Raw genomic sequence first — 16,533 nt, forward strand, 5'->3', positions numbered from 1 at the left:
AATGATTCCTTAATCTGACAAAAAGGAAATCAATGCTAATTGTACAACCCTTATACAACTGTCCTACCGGACAGTTTTAATAAGGGACGTTCAGATTCGAAACTGGAAATTCGAAAACAGAAAAACTTATGGACCTGGATTATGCAAAAAGAAAAGTTTAATTTTTGTCGAAGTTGGTCGAAATCAAAGTCAGTATTGTGTTATATAATGATATAAATAGGGTCATTCAGATTTGGAATGTTCGAAAACAATAGTGAGAATAATCAACATGTTCATGCAAGAAAAGCTGCATAAAATTACTGTCGCTAACAACTAATATCTAAAATAATGCTAAATGGTACTCCCAGAAAACTTTAATAGTAAAAACTTCATCACTTTAATCTATAATTAAAACTAATTAGAGTTTTCTCATTGACTACCTTAAACATTTTATTATTTTGGAGAAAAAAGCTTCAGTAGTTTGTTGTAAAATAAAAGCTCGTAATATGCTACCTAAAAGCAATGTTTACTCTACTGATGACTTCTAGTGACATTTCCTGCTTCTTTGTAAACACAATTGAAAACTTAGTACCACTTTAAGTAGTATATAAACTATTTTATTTGTTCTAGATCAGTTTTTCTTGTTTTCATTTAGTGCTTAATATATCTTAAGTGCTTTTCTTATTGATGTACATTTTGTCTCCAGTCTTGATTTTAATGAAGACTTATCTTATGAACGAGATGTGTACATTCAAGGACAGTTGGAGGTGAGCAAAATAGCTCAGAAATTTGGCTTGAAAGTTAATCTTGCTTCTTACATTGGTTCATAAAGAAAAAAAAGAAGATTTTTAGCAGCGGTGTATGTAGTTTGATGACAATCTATCGTCATTTGCCAAAGACTCTGGGCTAAGGTGTTGTTGGAAAATGCAGTAGGACAAAAGTTGTGAGGATGTACCCAAAATCTGTTTGGTTGCACTTACAACTTCGTAAAACTATGCATCTTCTAAATGTTAATGCTTAAAGGAAAGAAAACAAAATTACTACCGCTAAATATATTTTCTGTAAGATATTTATACATTTATATTTGACAAATTTTTTTTTAAATGTTAACAAAACAATAAACATAAAACAAATAGTTCAATATTCTGTAAGCATATCTACTCACTGCCCTTAATACTGGAGGAAGTACAAAGTTAAAAACAAAATTAATTTCATATATTTATAATTATATTTAAAAAGAACAAAAGATATACTTAATATATATATATACGTAAGAGTAGGCTTGCTGCCCTTCATCATTAATTATTACTTAATTTAACAAATCTGGTGGACTAGGAGAATGCCTGAATGTCGGCCCAAATAAATTGTAAATCTTGGTTTTTTATATGAGATGCTCACTTATTTGGAGGCACTTTGGACGGGGGCAGTAATGTCTGTAAGGAGACCAGTCTATGTTTGTCAGTGGTGCCAACTGAGGTGATGTGCTGGAAACAGCACGGCTGTGATATATGCGATTTAGCTGGCAATGGTGCTCTAGGCGGTGGAGTTCGCTTAGTCTTCCTGGAGCCGGGCACCGATAGGCTGATATTCTCTGGGCAAGACGTCAATCGTTCTATATGCTGCCACATTTCACGAGCGGCACTCTCACAGTCGAAACTCAGGCCGACAAAGGTTGAATGATCGGTGGACAGACACATTGTATGAAATGATGCACTACTCTGTCTGTATGATGAAAGATTATCTATTTTGTCCGCCCACAAACTGAAAGATGATCCTCGTTCGGCTAATACTATTCGAATGCCACGCGATGTTCTAGATCTGGCTTCACCAGTGTCTAACAGTACCACCGGCACTCCAGTGTATTGTAGGGTCCATCTTCTTTCACCTCCTCGACTTGTGTACAGATTAACCAATGAGCCGCACACGAATACCTGTAACAAAGATTTTAGAAATATAATTATTTTTATACAAACAACTTAAAGTTATAAATGAGATTAATCTTTTAGCCATTCACTAGAACTTAATGAGAACTAGTTATCGACATCTATTCTCATTATTACGAGTATTATCATTCTCTAAGGCACCGCAGCAAAGAGGTTGATTGTACTATTCCAAAGATACAGTTTCGTTCAGTGATGGCGAACCTATGACCCGCACACACAAGCTTTTTCACTGACCCACAATTGCTGGGCAACCATTTGTTTGTTTACGCGGGTTGATTTAGATTTTCTAATTGTGTGGATAATTTATATTCTATCTGTATTTTTTTCCAATCACGCATTGACACAAAAGCAATTTAAATGCAATTTATAACCTTTAGTTTGATCATTACAGTTCTAAAACGCAAATGACGACAAATGCTTTTGTAGTATTTGAAATAAAGCAAAAGTGTTTACAAAATATCAAATAAAATGTATAAATTTACTCATATTTTGTTTGTTAAAAAAAATCGACAACCCAAAGCAAATAACCATATTTAGATTTTTCTTCAGATAAAACACACACTTTTGTAAGGTTTTGTTCAGTTATGTTTGTAAAAAGAGACTTCCATAGCCACTTGTTTCGGTCCCGTTTTACCCGTTAAGCCAACTGAATTTTAAAGATGTTTAGTTTTGAAAATGTGTAAATGGGCATTAGTGGACCCAAGAACTAGTACTAAAAGAAAAAAAAATGAACAAAATTTGACCCACGTCTCAAAAAGGTTCGCCATCCCTGGTCTAGTTAATAAAATCTCCCCTTCTCTCAAAGTCCAGGATGTTACCTAGTCTTTTAGAGAAATGGTCTTTTCACGACGCAGGAAGCCAAATATTTGATAGCGCAACCTGAAGATGGCACGCTATTCAAGCAGGATATTAGAGCCGTTTGATTTTAAATGTTCAACTTTTTAGTTAAATAAGTTCTTTGAGCGGTGAACAAATTTAAGATCATACTCATTCATTAATTATTTTAAATAAAAACAGCTTTAATAAAAACTTTAATTTAAACAAAAAAAATTTCACTTCTCTTTCTGCCTCAGTGTGTTTTTTACCCATTAAATAGCTTTTAAAGAAATCTTAACGGAGTGGAAGTCGTCATTATTATTAATATGAGTCATGAAAGTATACACTTTCGTTAGCCTGAATAATTGTATTAGCATATTGCCAGCTGAACACACTTTTCAGCTTTCTATTTTATAAAACCAATATATACATATACACGCGTAATCTTTTTATTTTAAATTTAATATTAAATATTCTTCACTATTTAATATTTGATCTTTTGTTTTTTGGTTTACACAATATTCTCCCATATAAATGCAAGCTACTTTTTAAGGAAATTACAAAATTTATAATACATAATTCTTAAATTAATTAAGATGAAGGATACATACAAAACAAATTTAGAAATGTCCTTATTAATTACTTATATCAATTAAAAAATATGTATATGAAGGATGTTACTTTCTAATTTTATTAATTTAATTAATAGCTTGTTAATCTAAATTTTCAAGTCCAATGAACTTTAACTAAAAGATATTTTTAATATGGTAGATAAATAATAATAAAAATTAAAGTAAAAGTATAATTTTAATAAAAGTAAAGTATAATTTAGACTTTACGTCCTCAATAAACATGGACGGAGGCGAAATTTCTTATACTGTCACATTCAAATATAATCTAAGACCCTTATATCAAATACCCTATCATAACCGCCATTATAGCTTAACAGGGCTGCGCCATTAAACCGCAAAGGCCTCCGTGATTGCCATAAAATAATATATTCTGAGCCTTAGAGAGTATTCTTAAACCTATACTGTTCACAAAGTACACGAACTTCGCATATCCTCCGAAGATTCGGTGATCGAAACTTGAAAGAACATCTTACCACTTCTTGACGAGTAATGGTTTAACAAATGGAGAACTAAATTGAATCAAGACAAATTTAATCAGATCACCTTCACTCTAGGAGTATCACTTGCTTCTAAAGGGTAGAAGATTATATGCCTACCAATTGTTAAAGTGGAACTCTAATCTGGACAAGAAAATCAGTTGGAATCTGGAAGGTTTTCAACGTCTCCTGAAATTGCGGAATGTGTTTTTAGTAAACTGGTCTATGTGAAAAAGAAGAATAGCATTGAATTTCGGCAGTTGGAGAGCTGTAGCGGGTAAGCCCTCGAGTATTCATGAACCACAATAGACTTAGAGGTAGTAAATCATTAACAGCATACGAGGTGTGGCTATTAAATAACGAGACTGGTGCTGCTACAGAAGAACTATGCATGCGCCAAATCCTAACGACCGACAGCTGTGCAGCGTAAAGCCTTCTCTTTCGATTGCAGTGGCTCACGTGTTTGTAGAGAAATCCTGTCTGATCGGAACCGTCGTTTGCGTAAGTGGTGTTAGTTTCGTTCTGCCGAAAACGTGGTACTGCACATGTAGTAGAAGCAACGAATTGTCGTGAAATTTCACATGATGGTGAAAACCGCTACTGAAACTTATCTTTTATTAAAAGAAGTTTATGGCGATGAATGTTTATCACGTGCGCAAGTTTTTGAGTGTGGTTCAAGCGTTTCCAAGATGGCCGAGAAGACGTCGGAGATGATGACCGCCCGTGTCGCTCTTCCACGTCCAATACGGATGAAAATATCGATTATAATTAATCAACATTACTACCGTGAGGTGCTTGCTCAACTCCGTGGAAAGAGTAAGGAAAAAACGGCCCGCTTTGTGAAAGAACAAGTCACGGGGTTCTCTCCATCAAGACAACGCGCCGGCTCACACTGCATTGTTTGTCACAAGACGTTACTAGCCAAGTACAACATCCCAGTTTTAGGCCATCTCCGCCTTATTCGCCTGACCTGACCACATATGACTTTTTTCTGTTCCCTAAAGTCAAATCTGCATTAAAAGGAACACGATTTCAGTCCGTTGAAGCTGAGTGAAAGAAAAAGAAGGCACGCGTCATGCCTGGAGCTGACAGAAAAAGACTTCCAGCACTGTTTCGAACAATGGTAAATTCGCATGGAACGTTGTAGGGATAGTGGAGGGCTGTATATTGAAGGTGATAATAACTAAATATGTTTAAATTTAAAATAAAATGTTTTACAGCAATAGTCTCGTTATTTAAAAGCCACACCTCGTACTAAATATAATCTTTCAATCAACTCAGAGAACTTAAAATCGGATATTTATCAGTGAAAAACACGAAATCGAATATTTGACATTATCTAACTATTTCCCTTAACCAAGTGAGAGAAAATAATTTCAACTAGAGAAATACCAGTTGAATGGTAAGACTATAAATATTGTAAGCCTGGTGGTATAAATATAAAATGAATTGGCTACCTGGAAACACGAAATAGGTAGAGGTACTGTAAAAAAAAACGGAGGTTGTACAAGCATCCTTCCCGAGAGACCAGTTGTAGCCACACATTTGAATAATAAATACTAACTCAAGGTCCTGGGAACTATTGAGCAAAAAACAAAACTATAGTATTAAGACTAATCCTTTAGACTGTACAAAGGTGAAATACTATCGGCATTCAAAGCCACTGAAGAGTTGAGTTATTTGTAAATTTGTGCTTGAAACTCTATTAAAAAATTTACTACTTTGTAAAAGGTGTAATTCCAGTGCAATTTTAGAAGCCATCGACTATCATAATTAATAATACATAATTGATTTTATAAAATGCATTGGTTTATTTCTTATTATTTCTTCATTCTTATTATGAAGGAAATATTTCTTGCGCAAGCTCGTCACACATACTTGTTTATGTATTTAGAAATTATTGCAGGATATTGCATCCTAAATGCAAACGATTGGAAAAAATAAATTAAAATTAAATGAAACCGCCTAATTATTTCACACTACAATCATTATAAATTTTTTTTATTGGTTATCCCTGTACGTTGATTACTTATTTTTTGTTTATCTACGACACTATTTTATTTAAAGGCAGAAAACAAAAATATTGCCAAAAATTACAGAACGAAAATAACTTATCGCGATCCATTGGTGAACACTATATTTATTATTTAACAAAAATAACGTTTACAACAATCCCGGAAAACATAATGTTAGTAACATAGTACAGTAAATTATATTTTTAACTAAAAGATGACAATGAAAAAAAGCAAAATTACTATAAGAACACTTTCAATAGTTAATTCACTTTTAGGTTATTTACATACTAATAAGGTAGAAGTGTAATCAAGTGATATCTTGACACAGATTGACAAGTGTATTAGTAAACAAAAGAATGACTGCCAAAGGTGGCACTTTTTCTTTCATTACAAAATTAGAATAATCGACTTTCATTTTTTTGGTGAACAAGTTTTCTCCTAAAATAGAGAAAATACTTTAGAAAATTTGTTTAGAATTGGAAAATTACTTTCTTGAGAAGTTCTTCAATAATAAGAAACCCAGGCGCTAATGGTCATAGACGTTGATGCGCCGGAAAAAATAAATACTCTACCTGTTTTCTGTTACATTAAGTTATATTTTGAATATTAAATAATTTGGGGGATTCCTCATCAATTAGTACATATGTATATAAGGACGGGAATCCTTCAGGAGATTCCAATTTTTTTGTGGATTTCCTCGGTCTACAGTAAAAATCCTTACATCTTTTTTTTTTCCTTAAGGATATGATAATCTATCCTTAACCAATCCACTTCTACCTTTTATGCTTTATTCAAAAGAAATGCCAAATCTTCTTCTCAACACTAATCATCCTCCTGTATCCCTGGTTCATTTCAGTTCTCTCTCAAGTACTCAATCTTCATTTCTGCATCTTCTTAATCAAAACGAACTTTTTCTGTTCCAACAGATATTCTACATCACTTCCATAATTTCTGACTCTTTCTGTTTTGCCTTCAGAAGTCTATTTGGGGGGAAAAAATACGTTTACTTCCTTGGTTCTGGAATAAAATTTTGAAATTTTTCTCTGATATGGTTCATAAGATTTTTTAATACTTAAAGGTACTGATTCCGTAAGTGAATCCTTTTATCTGTTATATTTTTCAAGAAAAATTAACTTTGGGACACTACTGCGAGAAAGAAGTGCTCTAAAGTTCCATTACCGTCATACGTTCCTCCCTGTTCACTTACGTAAGATTAATCAGTATTAAATGAGTTGCTAGGGAAGGGATTAGCTATGCGGTTAGCGTATTGGACTCCCACGCAGAGGTCCCGGATTCGAATCCCTTAGATTTTCTCTTTCTAGGAGATTCTTACAGCTCACTGTCCGGTGATGGACAGAGAGAACACTGTCCGGAGGCTTGCAGTGCACTGAAAAAAGCTCTTGGCGCCAATAACCTTAGATATTGACGCGCCTTAAATCATTAAAAAAAATAAATAAAAGAAAATGAGTTGCTGATATTTTCACAATGAAGAAAATCCAAAGTTATTTTGTTTTTTAAAAATTATGAGATTATTTTTCACTTCAGTTTTTTGTTTGTAGAACAATGATAAAGTACGTATGTCTGTTCGTTTAAGTTGCAAAATAACAATTGTATTTTAACAGAAAAAGTATGAAATGAAATCGATTATCAGTTTTTAGTGATATAAATAAGGGTTTACATGAATAATAATTTATCTACAACCAATTATGTCAAGTATTCATATAGATATATAAAAGAAATATTGAATATAATCTAAAATAAAACATTTAAGTATATTTTTATTTTTTGGAAAATGAGTATGGTTGATTCGATTTCCAATAACCCAAAATTTATTCTTTATAATTAGTTTTCAAAGAATTAATTTATGAAAACTGACTTAGGAATAAATTTGGATAATCCTGTGGAGAGAGAGAGCTGCTCTTCACGAATTTCTAGGATCAAAATTGAAAAGGTCATGAGATTAATTTGATTTCAACGGAGAAATAACTTGAACTTTTGACCTGACCAATAATCAGATACAAACATGACAAACCATGAGATTATTCACTAAATCTTGGCTAAGAAATCAGATTAAAAAAAAAAAAACTATACCAGACATAGCATAAATGCTATTCAAGACTTATACGACTATGGTTGGAATACAGATCTTTAGACTACTGGTACGTGTCTTTAGTCTTTGGACACTACAGTACACTTGTTTTACAACATTCACTTAACTGTTCTAGTTTTATGCTTTTGTGAGCAAAATTTATTTTAAGTTGAGATAGAAAGTGCAGCTTAAAACAGCAACGGAAAGTTAGTATGCTTTTTGGGGGGGCAATTTTTCTTTTAAAAATCTGTCCAACAATTAGCGAGCTTTTCCATAAAAATGCCAATCTGTAATCACACATTTCCGCTTTCAACAGTACTCCAAAAAATATATATTCGATGGCACCTCACTATCAAGAAATGAGTCAACAATCGCTATACGCTTTCCCTTACGCCAGTAAGATCTAGTAATGTTTATTTATTTTTCTTTTTTCCACGACACAATTGGAAAATTTCCCAACTAGGTGTCTGTTGAACAGCCATTTTACTAAAATAAACCCCCCAAAAAAAACAACTTACCCACATACAGCAAGAACCCTTTTTTCAGGGACAACAAAACGGGTAATTCCCAGAGGAAACCAAAAAATTAAATATCTACTCAATTACAATACTTTCTTCTAACAAGACGCAGGAATGTAGAAAATAGAACGATATTTGCGTGTCTTCGATAAATAAAAAAAAATTAAAATGAAAGGTGTGTTTTTGTCTGGATTATAACACGCCTGGAATTTATTATAACTGGAGATGGAGAACTTTTACAAAATAAATAAATAAAAAAAAGGAGAAAAAGAAGAAGTGAAACAGTTTTCTCTATAAAAATATGCGCGCACAATGGCCGACGGGTTGATTAGAAATTTAGACTAGATCACTAACACATTGGTGATGGCCAATGTTCTTGTGTGTATTATATTATTAACATAGTTGGCAGTATATGTTAACTTAGAGGGAAAGTATATCGATTATACACATTATGAGTAAAACTAAGTGTTTAGTTTTGGTTTTAGTTGGATAGGTTATAAAACTTATACAACAGGCAGTGAACTGAATTATCTTTAAACAAAATATAATACTAGAAGCACATACAAATATTTCTTGGAATGGATTTTAATCTTCAATAGATCGGCCAATCACATTATTTCAAGTGTTTCTACTATTGTGAGTAAACAAGAGGCACAAGATTGACTTTTACTACTGCCAATTTTCTATCTAAATCTCTTTTCATTACAATTAACTGGCCCTGTTAGTCGTGTTTGGACCTAACTGCAGCTTCTTCCAACTAGTATTCATCAAATTGAATCACTTCTACAGTTCTTACAAACATAACAAGAAATTAGTGAATCGATGTAAGTAGCAGCTTCTTCTTTAGCCTATTCCAAGATATTTTTCGAAAAAAACAAACAAAAATAAAACGTTGTTTATACTGGTAATTTGGAAGTCATTTTAGTATGCAAATTTTACTTTAATATGAAATCATTACGAATAAACAAAGCCTGAACGTTCATTAGTTATACATATATACCTAATAACTGCACTTGCGCAATTGTGCACTCATTTTGTGAATACTGTACGAGGGTCGTTTGAAAAGTCCGTGCAAAGTCAGAGAGATAGCACTACTGGCGCGTATCGAGGTTATGTTTAGTTAGTAGCATCTCTTGGAAGAACACACACCAAGTTTCAGCCAGATCGGTCTATTTCTTTGTGTTTGGCATTCGTTTGATTCGAGGAAGTCGAGTGATTTTCAAAAAATGGACGAAAAAGAATTTCGTGTGTTGATTAAACACTACTTTATGAAAGGCAAAACGCCTCGGGAGACTAAAGAGAAGCTTGATAAACATTATGGTCACTCTGCACCTTCGATTAGAACAGTTTATAAGTGGTTTCAAAATTTTCAAAGTGGCCATATGGGCACAAGTGACGCTGAACGTTCTGGACGCCCTGTTGAGGTTACTACTCCAGAAATCATTGATAAAATCCATGTTATGGTGATGGATGACAGAAGAGTGAAGGTGCGTGAGATTGCTAGTGCTGTGGGCATCTCCAATGAACGGGTACATAATATTTTGCATCAACATTTGGACATGACAAAGCTATCCGCAAGATGGGGGTGCCGCGATTGCTCACGCTTGACCAAAAACGAAATCGTGTGAAGTGTTGCAAGGACGGTTTGCAGCAGTTCCAGAAGAATCCGCAGGACTTTAAGCTGTTTCGTCACTGTGGATGAAACATGGATACATCACTACACTCCTGAGACCAAAGAACAATCTAAACAATGGGTTACCAAGGGGGAATCTGCGCCAAAAAAGGCGAAGACCGTTCCTTCGGCCGGAAAGATTATGGCGACTGTCTTTTGGGATTCGCAAGGAATAATCCTCATCGACTATCTGGAAAAGGGTAAAACTATTACAGGTGCATATTATTCATCGTTATTGGACCGTTTGAAAACCGTGCTGCAAGAAAAACGCCCACGATTGGCCCCACAAAAAAGTCCTTTTCCATCACGACAACGCACCAGCTCACACCTCAGCAGTTGTGGTCGCAAAATTAATGGAAATAGGGTTCCAACTCGTTTCACATCCCCCCTATTCACCAGACTTGGCTCCCTCGGACTACTATTTGTTCCCCAATATGAAGAAATGGCTGGCGGGAAAAAGATTTTATTCAAACGAGAAGGTGATTGCAGAAACGAATGGCTATTTTTCAGACTTGTACAAATCCTATTATTCGGAAGGGATCAACAAACTAGAGCAGCGTTGGACGAAGTGTATAAGCCTAAAAGGAGACTATGTTGAAAAATAAAAAAGGTTTACCTCAAAAAATTAAGTAGTTTTTATTTTTGCACGGACTTTTCAAACGACCCTCGTATTAATACGGTCAATTCGTGAACTTGATAATTAATTATTTTTGCCCAATCTAAGTCAACTAAGCTGTCTACGGAAACTAAGTATTAAAGTAGCACAGATTACAATTTTATTTGGTTTTAATAAGTTTTAATTTGATTTCTTAGATAGATTATATGTGGAGTTTAATAGAAATAAAAACAAAACCGTCCATTATAAAGAGATCTAGAAATATGAATTCTAAAACTAGCTAGCCAGTTTGACCCTAAAAGAGTTAAAAGGTCAAAAGTGAACACAACTATAAGGCAAACACTATTATCTTGCAGTAAACTCCTTAACAAATCACTTATGTTTATTATTTTAAATTTAAGCTAGCAAAGGGTAGCTTGATATTTCTTCTAGTTTGCCAATTTTTATTTCAACAAAATTATAAAAAAAAAAGCAGAATTTATTACTTTGTTGACTTTACTTCAAAGGTTTCCTGAACTTATTCTACGCGCATCCAGAGTTCGTGTATGACATTCACAACTGTGCCAAGTTTATCAGAACTAGTTATAAGGTCACAGTTCATATTCCATTATTTACTTTATTAACATGAAGGTTAGTTATGGTAAATAGCAACATATCTAAGAATTTTGTTTCATTTAAAGTAAATTAAGTAAATAAATGGATATTTTTTGTACATTAATGTAGAATAAAGTAATGCCTATTTTTCCTATTTTAGTTGTTTACGTCCAATGGGTCGTAGACGAAACTCCCAACCACCTCCTTGCCACAGAAGTATCCTTAGAATTTCTATTAGGCTTTTAGATGGTATTTATCCCCTTTAGGGTTTTTTCTTTTTTAATTTCAAAACCTTTACGAGGATAAAAAGTGATTGTAACACAAAGTTTCTACAAAATATAGCATTCTACATGTGAACCATCAACAACTAACTGGCTCTCCCGTTCATTAGGTCTTCAACATGTTTTAATTGTTTTAATGGCCAGTTTCCTCATTAACGATTCTTTTAATATAACTAACTGCAGTCAGCTCTTTCTTAATGTTATTTTTTTTATTATGTTAAATTATTTACTGTAATTGTTCTGTTTTTTAACATTCTCAGATATACGTAATTTTATGTATACAACCACATTTCTGTGTAGAAGATGGAAACTAACTTTATTTACTTTTTACAGTTTTTACGAATTTGAAGAGATTTTTTTTACGAATTAGTGTATGTTTTAAATGAAACAGAAATAATATATACAGTGCCGAACAAAAGTCTGCATACACCATGAAAATTTGTCTTTTATCTAGGTCGGAAAGGATATCTCGCGGGGCCTTTTTTGAATAATGTTTGTAATGTTACGATATGAAAATCCTTGATTATTTAATTTAATATTTTTTTTGTTTTTTATGTTTAAGGCGCGTCAACATCTAAGATTATTGGCGCCCGGAGCTTTTTTCAGTGCACTGCCGGCCTCCAGACAGTATTCTCTCGTTACAGACAACAGTGTCCATCACCGGGCAGTGAGCTGTAAGAAGCTCCTAGGAAGAGAAAATCTAAGGGTCAGCAGCTGGATTCGAACCCGGGACCTCCGCGTGAGAGTCCAGTACGCTAACCGCACAGCTAATCCCTTCCCTTAATTTAACTATTAATCTGAATTCTGACACAGGAATTTCCTTTCTTTGGTGAACCCATTTTAAATAATAATAAATTCTAAACTAACTCAGATCCGCGTATATTCACATTTCGACTAAAACTAATATATTTGTAAATATTAAGATTCACCCTAACTAGTAAGTATTATTATAATATTGAATTTATCAATTCTGTGGGTGGACTTTTGTTCAGGCATGAACTTCGATCTTTTTATTTATTAAAACTGTCCGGTAGGACAGTTGTATAAGGGTTGATCGTCAAAAACTGTACGAAAAAGCGTAACTTTGAAAAACACCCAACTTTGACAATTTTTTTCTCCTTTTCTATAAAAGATAAAATTCCCAAATTTTCTTTAAAATATGCAATGGGAGATGGCAGAGGTCTTTTCATCTCCCATATTTATATTTAGTAACAATAGTTACAAATGTTAAAATCACATTTTTTACTCTAATAATTCTTTATTTTGGAAATCCCTGAAATATTGTGGGGTATGTGGACTTTTGTTCGACACTGTACATGTATGTACACCGAAATTCTCTTAGGTAACACCAGAGGATGCGGCTATAAAGTTTTGGTTAAACCATTTCCAGTACAAATATTCTATTAAAGGCATTTTAGAGAAAGAGAAGCGACCGGACTTCCGACAGTACAATGCCTCTTCATAAAAATTGATTTTTGTGGCAGTTCTGGGAGCCGCTGCGTCCTGTGCGCCCTCCTTTAACCACAATACTTTATTGTAGTGAACACATATCGATTTAACTAACTTTTTGAGTGAAATTTATTTACGTGACCAGATCGGTACGAAAAAAATCTTAGCTCTTTACATTAAAATAAAAGGTATATATTGTATTCATCATATCTACAAGTAAGAGATGAGATCATCAACAGTTGAATTATTGATGTTGTTTATTTCTTTACACTAAAAAAAAGAGGAGAAGTGAAGAACCTTCTTATAGTGATGACGTAATAGAAGATTTTAGAGGAGGCGAATCTTCAGAAACAAGGTTATATATCTGTGGCGTATTAAATCGTGAAATGTGAACAATTTCTATTGGCTTATCAATCCTTCTATCCCCTAACTCCACCAAGCAAATATTATCTGGACGCGAGCGTAATTGGTCAATGAATGGAGTACCTATTTTAAAGTTGCCATTCAAAACAGCAATTATTTAAATTTAATGATTGGTGAACACAGTTTTAATAAATTATTCACGATTTACAAAATAATTTTTAGAAACAGGAAAGGGATTAGCTTAGTGGTTATCTTAGTGGATTCACCCAGAAATTACGGGCCTGAATCCCGCTCCCTTAGATTTTTTCTTTTTCCTGGGGCTCCTTATACCTTAATGTCCGGTGATGGACAGTGTTGTCTGTATGAAGCTCTGGGCGCAAAGAACTTCAGATATTGATACGCAGAGGAAAAAATAAATAATTCTCCCAGCGAGACTTTTTTAGGGAACATCAAATCATAATATTAATTAAGATAAGCTTATAAAGAATATTTGAATAAAAATTTACTATAAAATGCAACGAATATTCCAAGTCAAATGTAAAATCCTACAAGTTATTTGCCTACATGTTTATTACGAAAATTATTTATTGGATAATGACAAGATTATTATAATTTTTTTTATTTCTTGCCAATGGAATGAAAATCTATTCGTATTAAACTGGCTAACTCCGAAGAAAGACTAAGTTGGCGTAGAATAAGGGGATAAACGGCCACATTACAATCTGCAATCTCTTCGGATGCATGACTTTTAAAACTTGTTAAGTTATAAATACTTTTCAAACAGGAAACCATGTAACAAAAATTCTTTTTTAAAGAGGCAATAGAGTGAACGAGTGAGGTAGAGATATCAAAAGTGAATAACCTTGGAGGAGATGAGAGATGCAGGAGCACAACAAGAGACTGGTAATACTACTAGCACCTAGGAGGGACTCTCTATAGATGAGAGGTCGGTGTCCTCAGGCCAGGTAGGCGATATGGTCCAAGTGGAGGGAGTGAAGGAGCTATGCCAGACCATAAAGGGTCAAAGAGGAGATTCAAGTATAACCACCCTATTTTATGGCCGCCGGCTGTTAATGCAGAAACACATCCTCCTTGGAATATTATTTATCAGATCCGACAGGATGTGAGTGGGTTACAGTCTGGCTGGCCAATAGATTGAGAAGGGTTACCACACTATTTGTGCTAAGAATTTCGCCGATGCTTCTTCTCCTTCGACTACTAAGATGGGTAAATAAAAACCCAACTGTAACCTCTAAAAGCATCAACATTTCTTCAACAATATTCTCCATAAGTCTCCTTATGTTTCTCCATTATCAAGTAATTGAAAATATATCGATATTTTGTAAGAAATTCCTCAACTTAGTCTTCACTCAGTAGATAGTTCTTGACAACAATTCCAAGGATGTTCCGCTGGCATTGTAAGTTATACCTCCGGGTAGAGTCCCTACAACGTTTCCGTGTTATATTTCAGATCTCCAACTATCCTTTGAAACGTTTTTCTAAGTGAATTCCACTAAGGGCACTTGTGGAGTATAAGCTTTAAATAAATGTCGCTCTTAAGCGTCTTTCCCAAGAAAAGTGCAATTTGACAAACTTGGATTATGTTAGTAAAAATGAATTATGTTTTGGATTTCGGAATTTGAAAAAAAAAATTGTAGCTAGAACAGGGGTCGGCAACCTATTTTAAGTAGAGAGCAATTTTTCCTTAAATAATTTAAAAAAATCTTAACCAAGAGCCGCAGGGATGATGGTATAAAAACCTCTGTAAGTCATTTGCATACACTAATTATTACTTTATGATATTCAATAACATTTAAATGTTTCATATATTCATTTTCACATATTGCAAAGTAAATAAATAAATAAATAATTACTAAACTTGTCTTTGAATGAACAGGCGGCAGTCTTATATAATTACGTATTTTGTTTTAATATAATTCTATTCAATTTCAAACTTATCACATTTCCTAAAATCATTTTTGAAAAAATATCTTTACTTTAATAAATGAACTTTTCATTTGTTCCAATAAAATTAAAATATACAATATACGAGGGTCGTTTGAAAAGTCCGTGCAAAAATAAAAATTACTTAATTTTTTGGGGTAAACCTTTTTTATTTTTCAACATAGTCTCCTTTTAGGCTTATACACTTCGACCAACGCTGCTCTAGTTTGTTGATCCCTTCCGAATAATAGGATTTGTCAAGTCTGAAAAATAGCCATTCGTTTCTGCAATCACCTCCTCATTTGAATAAAATCTTTTTCCCGCCAGCCATTTCTTCATATTGGGGAACAAATAGTAGTCCGAGTGAGCCAAGTCTGGAGAATAGGGGGGATGTGAAACGAGTTGGAACCCTATTTCCATTAATTTTGCGACCACAACTGCTGAGGTGTGAGCTGGTGCGTTGTCGTGATGGAAAAGGACTTTTTTGTGGGCCAATCGTGGGCGTTTTTCTTGCAGCTCGGTTTTCAAACGGTCCAATAACGATGAATAATATGCACCTGTAATAGTTTTACCCTTTTCCAGATAGTCGATGAGGATTATTCCTTGCGAATCCCAAAAGACAGTCGCCATAATCTTTCCGGCCGAAGGAACGGTCTTCGCCTTTTTTTGGCACAGATTCCCCCTTGGTAACCCATTGTTTAGATTGTTCTTTGGTCTCAGGAGTGTAGTGATGTATCCATGTTTCATCCACAGTGACGAAACGACGCTTAAAGTCCTGCGGATTCTTCTAGAACAGCTGCAAACCGTTCCTTGCAAGCGTGAGCAATCGCGGCACCCATCTTGCGGATAGCTTTGTCATGTCTAAATGTTGATGCAAAATATTATGTACCCGTTCATTCGAGATGCCCACAGCACTAGCAATCTCACGCACCTTCACTCTTCTGTCATCCATCACCATATCATGGATTTTATCAATGATTCCTGGAGTAGTAACCTCAACAGGGCGTCCAGAACGTTCAGCGTCACTTGTGCCCACATGGCCACTCCGAAAATTTTGAAACCACTTATAAACTGTTCTAATCGAAGGTGCAGAGTCACCATAATAATGTTTATCAAGCTTCTCTTTAGTCTCCTGAGGCGTTTTGG

The 16,533-nt window shown here is 34.2% G+C and overlaps 1 protein-coding gene across 2 annotated transcripts in view; it reads right to left on the reverse strand.

Moving 5' to 3' along the window:
- Positions 1-1,016: 1,016 nt before the first annotated feature.
- The window catches only part of MESR3 (misexpression suppressor of ras 3), a 56,320-nt gene continuing 40,803 nt past the window's right edge, over positions 1,017-16,533 (reverse strand). For both annotated transcript variants that reach the window (XM_074134229.1, XM_074134228.1), the window contains exon 3: positions 1,017-1,910. In XM_074134229.1, the coding sequence (XP_073990330.1) occupies positions 1,374-1,910 (537 nt within the window). In that variant the 3' untranslated portion in view covers positions 1,017-1,373. The remainder of the gene's footprint in view (positions 1,911-16,533) is intronic.

The sequence above is a fragment of the Rhodnius prolixus genome, unplaced genomic scaffold, assembly GCF_049639745.1.
Source record: "Rhodnius prolixus isolate KJV_2025 unplaced genomic scaffold, Rpr scaffold_10, whole genome shotgun sequence".
Classification (NCBI taxonomy): domain Eukaryota; kingdom Metazoa; phylum Arthropoda; class Insecta; order Hemiptera; family Reduviidae; genus Rhodnius; species Rhodnius prolixus.